The 9400-nt window shown below is 47.5% G+C and overlaps 1 protein-coding gene across 1 annotated transcript; it reads left to right on the top strand.

Annotated features, from left to right (window-relative positions):
• The first annotated feature begins 1256 nt into the window (after positions 1-1256).
• Positions 1257-8805, top strand: LOC123515028. The gene is made up of 7 exons (XM_045273406.1): positions 1257-1340; positions 1628-2569; positions 2611-3847; positions 3989-5877; positions 6223-6467; positions 6687-6794; positions 8526-8805. Exons 1-7 carry the CDS (start codon positions 1257-1259, stop codon positions 8803-8805), a joined length of 4785 nt encoding a protein of 1594 aa, XP_045129341.1.
• Positions 8806-9400: the final 595 nt, after the last annotated feature.

Here is a 9400-nt window from a genome sequence, read left to right on the forward strand (position 1 = left end):
TTTACTACAATAGCCACCACTTGAGATATGTTGCTTTAAGACAAACAGAAATGCATCAGCAGCAGGACGATCAGCACTTGCAGACTCACCTGTTATCTGTATGTTGTGTAAACCAGCTCGCTTACAGAAACGATCAAACCACCCCTTGCTTGCACCAAAGGGAGTCTGCTTTTTCCTCCTCAGGTAATTGTGCTTGGATATCTTCCTAGAGTGAGTGTGCCTTGGCAGTGATGAGCGTGGTAGATACAGCCATGCGGCGACGTACCTGGTCATTAATCCACATTTCCAAAAGACTTTCCATTTTCTCCATTGCAAAGTCACGAGTACGGGTGGTCTTTTTCGCTTGTAAGGAAGTTAATGTCACACCAGCCTTTTTAATAGAATCTGCTGACTTGAAAATTGTAGACACAGTAGATAGAGGTAAGCCATGGTGACGAGCAATGCTAGTAGTTTTCTCACCTCTCGTGTCTGTGAATCATATCGAGCTTCACTTCAAGAGTAAGAGATTTCCTTTACTTCTTTGCAATGGTAGGTGACATTGCAGGGTTGGTTGCAGGGCGTTTTGGTGGTGTGAGGGCAACTACCACCTGAACGAGGCCAACGACCTTCACCTATCCGACACTCGACCGTCGGCGCTCGTTATTAACCCAGTTGCTCGGCGCTTCATCTGAGCAACCCACCGAAGCTTCTCAAGCGGCCACCGCGGCTTCTCGAGCGTCAGTAGGAGTTGACGTGGCTCCTGCAGCTCGCCTTCCTCGGCAGACAGAAGCTGAGCCTCGTCCTGCTCACTTCCTCCTACGCTGGCTGGCTCTGCTCTCACCGTGGTTACCTCAGAGCCGTGGGCTGGTCCTGAGTGCTGCTACCCTCTCCTTACCACGCTCCGACTCCCGTCACTGCTGTGCACCTGACGCCCCTTCTCCTCCTGCGCCTCCTTCGCCTACCACTTCAACGCCACCTACAAGGGCGGAGCTGTGCTGCCCCGCCCTCGCCACACGAGACGAAGGGACGCAAGACGGATGGAAGCCGAGCTGAGTGTCGCTGCTGAGTCCAGAGTGCTGCAACCTTCCTGCAGAAGGTTCTGTTATTTGTGAGGCTGTTTGGTGGTTATTGGTTATTGGAATAGTAAATGGTGTCTTAACCATTCTCTCATGTTTGTTTTACCTTCCGATAGCAGCACCCATCTTGGAACCCTTGACACGTGGCGACCTCGCCAGGATTGGGTCAACTGCTATTTGGAAGGGTCTATGAAGTCGCCCATGCGCGCCACTTGCTGTCTGCGGCCCGGAAGCAAGTGTTCATCCTCTACCGTTCTTCTGTGGCTCCTGTATGCCTGCGGTAGGGTTTGTTGATGGTAACCCTTTTGTTTTCAATCGTGTTGTTGGAAACTACTTTTGTTCTACACAAGCACTCCTAGTGTTGTGTTGACTGTTGTCTTGTGCCCTTTTTCAGGGCTGTTTTGTTACCATTGTTTCTTCCACACTTATTGTTTTGGGTTTTCTATCCTTTCACTTATCTTTTTCTCTCTGGGTCCTTATTGCTCTTATTGTTGGGTTGTCTGGTTATATCTTGAGTGTTTGATCTATTTACATTGTGATTTCACGCTATGTCTAGCTTTGATGTTTTTAAGGCTCAGGCCGATGCTTTGGGTCTTGAGGGTGCTGAGCTTGGTCAGTATGTTCTACAACAACAAGCTATTGAGAGGGACCAGCGAGCTACCGAGAGAGAAGAGAAGCGGCTCCTAGCAGAGAGAGAAGAAAGAGCTGCTGAGAGAGACTTCCAACTTGCTAAGCTTCAAGCTGAGAAGGAGATACAGCTCGCCCGCAGCACCGGTCAAGGAAAAGTGAGTACTTCTTCCTGTGAGAACGTCAGAGGACCGAAGTTGCCAACTTATCAAGAGGGAGATGATATAAGCAACTTCCTCGTGCGCTTTGAAAGGGTGGCTGAACTACTCCAGATTGATAAGGATAGCTACGCTGCAAGACTTGGGTGTCTCCTCACGGGTAAGGCTACTGAACTGTATACGTCGTTGTCTGCTGACATAACTGAAGATTACGCTCTTCTGAAGAAAGCTCTCCTCACTGGGTTCAGTAAGACCGCCGACAACTACCGTCTGGAGTTCCGCCAAGCCAGGATTAGGGTTGGGGAAAATTATCAGCAGTTCTCTGTCCATCTGACTCGACTGTTCCAGGCATGGTCGGAGGCATCTGATGTCGCCCACACTTTTGAAGGTCTTAAAAAATTCATCCTGCTTGACCAGTTTTTGACTAATCTTTCTCCAGATTTGAGGGTTTTCATCAAGGAGCGTCGGCCGACAGACCTTCCCGACGCAGTAAGGCTTGCCGACGACTGGTCATCTGCCCGTCACGCCTACCCGAAAGCCTACTCTTCTAGTTCCCGAGGAACTTCTAAAGCTGCCTCTGGGGTAAGCCCTACATCATCTCAAGGTGACTCCAGCAAGTCCTCTGTCCAGTCCACCCCTAAGAAAATTACGTGCCACCAGTGTGGAGAAGACGGCCATATTCGGCCGCGCTGCCCTAAGAATCCCGCGCCTTCAAGGATTGGGAAGCGGGTAAGTCGACTCCTAAGGTTGGGTTTTGCCTTGGTGACAAGAGTGTCCCAAACTATTCTGTCTCGGGCACCATTAACGGATCTTGGAGCTCGAACATCATCCGTGACACTGGCTGCTCGTGTGTGGTAGTCTCAGAAGAGGTGCTTCCAGACGTAGATGTGGAGAGTTGTCCCAAGATTTCCCTAGCTGACTACTTGGGAAGAGTAGACAAATTCCCAGTTGTAAAGTGCTACGTGCGCTGCCCCTTCTACACTGGTTGGACTGAGGTGGTGAGAGCTCCTATAAAGTTTGCTGGCGCTCTGATAGGAAACATCCCGGGAGTTATGGATCCCCAGGTCTCTAATCCTTCTCCAGCTCCTCTTCCTGATTCCAGCAGGGCATCCTTGTCATCAGAGCTGCAGCCGGAGGTTTCTACCAGTGCTTCGACTGTGTCTTCGGCTGACCAAGTACACGCTGTTACCACCCGTGCCGGAAGGATGAAAAGACTGCATCCTCTGGTACTTCCAGAACTTCAGCCTCTCTCCATGACCCCTCAAGAGTTCAACCAACTGCAAGCCTCGTGTCCTTCCTTAACTGGGGTACGACAGAAAGCCTCTACGGGAGAAGTTGAGAAAGCCAGGAACGGGTCGTCCTTCCAGTACCTGTACGTCAATGGGCTTCTCTACCGCAAGTGCCTCACTTCTCAGCTTCCAAATAAGGTAGGCCAACAATGCCTGGTTGTCCCAAGTGAGTGTCGCCAGATCATACTCTCAGTGGCCCACGAGAGTCCCTTGGCTGGACATTTCTCTCACCGCAAGACTGAGTTGAAAATTTATGAACATTTCTTTTGGCCAGGTATGGGAGCGGATATCCGTGCCTACTGCCGCTCTTGTGACAAGTGCCAACGGATGTCATCAAAGGGCCGGGTGCGTCCTGTCCCTCTTCAGCCCCTACCTGTGATCACCGAGCCTTTTTCCCGAGTCGCCATTGACCTCGTTGGACCTCTTTCTCCTCCATCTTCCGAGGGCCATAGACACATTCTTACCTTAATAGATTTTGCAACTGGGTTTCCAGAGGCCCTGCCACTTAAGGACATAGACTCAGTATCAGTAGCTGAAGCCTTACTAGTGATATTTGCACGTGTAGGAATTCCTAGAGAAATCCTCTCTGATCGAGGAACTCAGTTTACCTCCAGTCTGTTATCAGAGTTACATAAGCTGCTTGGTGTTAAACCTATTTTCACAACTCCTTTCCATCCCAGTGGCAATGGACGCATAGAGGCTCCATGGTCCTCTCAAGGCAGCTCTGCGCAAGCTCTGTGCTGACAAACCCAGGGAGTGGCACCGTTACCTCGTTCCCACGCTCTTCGCCCTCAGGAAATCCCCAGTGATCGGACCGGGTTCTCCCCCTTTGAACTACTATATGGACGCTCTGTTCGAGGACCTCTCACGGTGTTGAAGGAGTTGTGGGATAATCAGGACATCCAGGGAGAAGAAAGAACCAGCTTCCAATACGTCCTGGAACTTCGAAACAAGTTGTCAGAATGTGCCCAGCTTGCTGCTCAAGCAGCTGATGTAAGTACTGCCCGTTACAAGTCCTATTTTGATCTTAAATCTCAGGACAGGAAGTTTAATCCAGGTGACGAGGTACTAGTTCTTCTTCCCAGCCACACAAGCAAGTTATTGGTAGCATGGAATGGTCCATACAAGGTCCTTGAAAGACGTGGTAATGTTGATTACCTTATAGACGAGCCTCGTGGGCCTAAACTATACCACGCCAATCTACTTAAAAGATACCATCGACGAGCAGTTGTTAACAGGCTCCATGTTCTCGACGAGATTCAATCTCTCGAAACAAGCGAACCCCAGGACAGCACCGTTCCCGTCGTGGAGGAGAAATTGCCTGACGCCAGCTCCACGGAACTGCCCATTACGGCCGATGAATGGCTGGATTCTTCACCACCAAGTATGCCGGAGATAAATCCCTCCTTGCCCTGGGAACAACGAGGCGACATCGAGGACTTACTGCTGGACTACAGGGATGTATTCTCCACCACACCTGGCTGTACCTCGACTATCATGCACGATATTGTCCTCACCACCACCAACAGGATTCAAGCTAGGTTGTACCCTGTCCCTATTCACCTTAGACCTCACTTTGATGAAGAAGTAGATAGCCTTTTGGAACAAGGGATAATTCAATTGTCTTCCTCTCCCCACTGTAGTCCTGTTGTAATGGTTCGGAAGTCTGACGGTTCCTACAGGATGGCTATTGATTACCGGAAATTGAACTCCGTTACGGTCTTCCACGCTGAGCCGTCTTGTAATATGGAAGAAGACCTTCACATGTTCGCTGGTGCTAAATACTTCTCGGAAATTGACCTCTGCAAGGCTTATTACCAAATTCCATTGACAGACAGAGCCAAACCCCTAACTGCCTTTCCAACTCATCGTGGTCTCATGGAATTCTGCCGCTTACCCTTCGGACTTGTCACAGCATGTGCTACCTACGTCCGTCTGATGCGTCTTGTCCTCGCCGGGTTACCCAACATTTCTTTCTACTTTGATAATATATTTGTCCACTCTTCAGATTGGCCTCAGCATATCAGCGCCCTCAGAGCTACGCTTGAGAGACTACGCTCCCACAACCTGACTGCCAAGCCTTCCAAGTGCCGCTTCGGTGTTCACTCCATCCACTATCTCGGATTCGTACTAGACGGAGAACAGCTGAGACCTCAGAACAGCAAGATGGAAGCGCTGTGCAGGATAACTCCCCCTCTGTCCAAGAAAGCTCTCCGCAGTTTTCTAGGTATGATTGCCTTTTATAGGATGTTTATTCCCCAGGCTTCAGACTACACCGGACCACTCTCTGACCTCTTGAAGAAAGGAGTCCGCGAACCTCTCGCCTGGGATGAGACTGCGTTGAGCTGCTTCAATCACCTGAAGCAAGTGTTGTCCAGCACACCAGTACTACAAGTTCCAGATTGTGGTTCCCCTTTCATCCTTCGGAGTGACGCTTCAAGTCACGGACTAGGATCTGTTCTGCTGCAATACCATCAGGGGGTGCCTCATCCTGTCGCCTATGCCAGCAGGAAGCTCCTGGACCGGGAAAAGAGGTATTCCACCATAGAACGTGAGTGTCTTGCTGTTGTGTTTGGTGTGCTCCGCTTTGACTATTATCTCAGAGGTCGTGAATTCATATTAGAAGTGGACCACAAGCCCTTGTTGTACTTGGAAACCTTTAAAGGCAAGAATGATAGGGTGTTGAGATGGGCCTTAAGTCTACAAGCCTACCGGTTCAGAGTCGTCCATATTGCTGGGAAGGACAACGTGGGAGCAGATTTAATGAGCAGACTCCCAGCCTAAGGCGCCTTGAAACCAACCTCACCAGTGCCTCCCTCCTTTTCTTAACATGTATGTTCTTTCTTTTCATGTGGTAGTTGTTATAATCTACCTGGAGTAGATTCTTCTATGGGGGCCTGTGTGAGGGCAACTACCACCTGAACGAGGCCAACGACCTTCACCTATCCGACACTCGACCGTCGGCGCTCGTTATTAACCCAGTTGCTCGGCGCTTCATCTGAGCAACCCACCGAAGCTTCTCAAGCGGCCACCGCGGCTTCTCGAGCGTCAGTAGGAGTTGACGTGGCTCCTGCAGCTCGCCTTCCTCGGCAGACAGAAGCTGAGCCTCGTCCTGCTCACTTCCTCCTACGCTGGCTGGCTCTGCTCTCACCGTGGTTACCTCAGAGCCGTGGGCTGGTCCTGAGTGCTGCTACCCTCTCCTTACCACGCTCCGACTCCCGTCACTGCTGTGCACCTGACGCCCCTTCTCCTCCTGCGCCTCCTTCGCCTACCACTTCAACGCCACCTACAAGGGCGGAGCTGTGCTGCCCCGCCCTCGCCACACGAGACGAAGGGACGCAAGACGGATGGAAGCCGAGCTGAGTGTCGCTGCTGAGTCCAGAGTGCTGCAACCTTCCTGCAGAAGGTTCTGTTATTTGTGAGGCTGTTTGGTGGTTATTGGTTATTGGAATAGTAAATGGTGTCTTAACCATTCTCTCATGTTTGTTTTACCTTCCGATAGCAGCACCCATCTTGGAACCCTTGACAGCCTTGTTTTATACACCTGCCTGACCCAGGGAGCACCCAACAGTTTTGGAGATTGTGCAGCCTCCTTATAATAAGGAACACCAGCTACGCTTTGGAAGGACTCAATCCAACATCAAGCTGCCACACAATGGCTCATTGTGAGTTCATATGTTTTTCTCTTTCTGTAAAAATTAAGGTTTCCAAGAGGTTGTTCTCTTCCGAGTTTTTTAGCAAAAAGATATCATCACCAATGCATATGTCTTTATAGAAAAGTTGATAGGCTGTATTTTAGGCTCAACAAAACAAAACTAGATATTGATTTCTTACTAATTGTAAATTGTATAATGTTATTCCTAAGTTTCTTAACTTTAATCTACATAATGCACAAATTAGAAATACAAAAACATACCTGTCCTTTCAGTTTAAGTTACTTAATCTTGAGGTCAGCAACAAGAATAGCTTGCTCAAACAACAGGAGGCTGATTATGATATTGCATATAATGAACTTAAAGATAACCTTTCATTTCTTGATTTCAATTGCTTGTTTGCTCGCCTTACGATATATAATGACAAGAAACTAACCACCACTAGGGCTGTACACTCCAGGAGACTCAATAGGCTAGGCATTCCAGTTTACAACTCTGCTGCCAAGGATAGAGTTGTCATTAACCTCTCTAGCAGAACACTCACCTCATCTGAACGTGAAGTTTTGTCCCTTGGACTTTCCTTTGGCCTTCCAAAATTTAAAGTAAATTTTGTTAACCATTTTTAGTTTCGAAAAAATAATCAGCGCCTTAAAAAACCTACCTCATGTGTCTACTCAGTGGGAGAATATTGTCGAACAAGTCACCTCGTTGGCTCACTCTAGCTTTCGCGAATTACCAACTGCTCAACGTTCTCTCTTTTAAATTACCTAATGCCTTGTACAATTCGCTTATCTCTCTTAAATCTGATTCTTCAATTGTTATCACTAGACCAGATAAAGGACGAGGCACGGTTATAATGGATTAAGATTATATCTCTAAGGTAGAGACAATTCTGAGTGATTCCTCTAAATTTAAATGCATCACTACTAATGTCTTCGATTATACCACCAAATTAGAAGATAAACTTACCAGACTTCTCAGACAACTTCTTAAGCTTGATGTTATTTCAAAAGATGTATATAATTTCATCTATACTAGTGGTTCGTCCCCAGGCATTTTATACGGTCTTCCGAAAATACACAAGCCATCGAATCCTGTTCGACCCATCCTCAGCACTACTGGCACATTTAACTATAATTTGGCTAAATATTTTGTTCCCATTCTTGAGCCAATCACTATGAACCAATTTGCCCTTAAAAATTCATATAAGTTTATAAATGAAATACGCAATCTTGATGTTGGTAACATGTTCATGGCCAGTTTTGGTATCAAATCTTTATTTACTAATATCCCTCTTGATGAAACTATACACCTAGTCTGTGACGAACTGTTTAAGGACAGCACTATGTTTGGCAGCTTCTCAAAAACACAGTTTAGCAATCTCTTATCCCTTGCAGTTAAAGACTCACCTTTCTTGTTTAATAAGAAGCTTTATATTCAGACAGACGATGTGGCTATGGGTTCATGTTTGGGCCCTACGTTGGCCAATGCTTTCTTATGTCTAAATGAAATCAATTGGTTAGGAGACTGCCCTTCTGTTTGCAAACCCGTTTATTTTCATAGATATGTTGATGATTGTTTTGTTTTATTTAGGGACTCTACACCTTGTCTTTAGATTAGATTAGGTGACAGTCCTGGTGCAAGTGGAGAAGGAAGTCAACAAATTTTTGACTGGAGGGTGTCAAAGTAGTATGTCCCTCCAGGTGACATCACCAACAGTAACAGTTCCACTTGTATTGGTAGTTCACAATGGTTGAATGCTGTTGAGATCCTGCCAGGAGCTTCACAACTCTTCGGGAATAGTCTTGATAACGGAGGAGTCGTTGAACAGTTTTCATGTGGTCAGCCGAAACGCGTGGATACCGGCGTGGAAGCAATGGAAGTGAGGCTGCCGCAGAAGGTCTGTCCGTGTCGGGAGGAGGCGGTGAGCGTTGATGGTCACCTACAGCCTGCGCGAAAAGATAAGACGCGGAAGAGGTCGCGCCTTAAATTTCAGCAGAATCGGTACTATGGCTACAACTAGGCTAAATGCAGCACGATATGTTAGGGCGTTTTTTAGCGAGATCTGGCATCTCTCATACATCTGGCAACACTGCCCTTCCTGCCTCAGTTATCAGCTAGCACATGTTGTTTCCACTTGTTGCTCCATGTGTGGTCGTCTTTGTACCCTATTTTTTGCTCAACTACTTGCACTTTTTGCCTTCTCAGTGCCTTTAACCCTTTCCTTCCAGCGCTTAAACTATTTTCTCGTTTGCTATGACGGCTAAAAATGGTAAACCTAGAAATTGTCAGAAAACTGTTTGAATACTAATAATTATTTTCTCTTTGTTATTCTGAATACAATGATGTACTTTGTAGCTCGATGTGACCTCTGAAAGTTCAGTTTATGCCTTATCAAGGATTCCTCCTCCTCCCGTTGTGTGATCCGTCTTCCAGAAACAGCCCGGAGAGCGATGACACCGAGCACACACGCACTCTCTCTCTCTCTCTCTCTCTCTCTGACAAGTTACCTTCTACCATTTTATTATAAAATCGAAGATAATGAAAAAATTCACATGAAAGAATGATAGGTAATTTTACCTCAGCAAACCGCCCTCTGCTGGCGAAACCTCCACATG

The sequence above is a fragment of the Portunus trituberculatus genome, chromosome 5, assembly GCF_017591435.1.
Source record: "Portunus trituberculatus isolate SZX2019 chromosome 5, ASM1759143v1, whole genome shotgun sequence".
NCBI classification, from domain to species: domain Eukaryota; kingdom Metazoa; phylum Arthropoda; class Malacostraca; order Decapoda; family Portunidae; genus Portunus; species Portunus trituberculatus.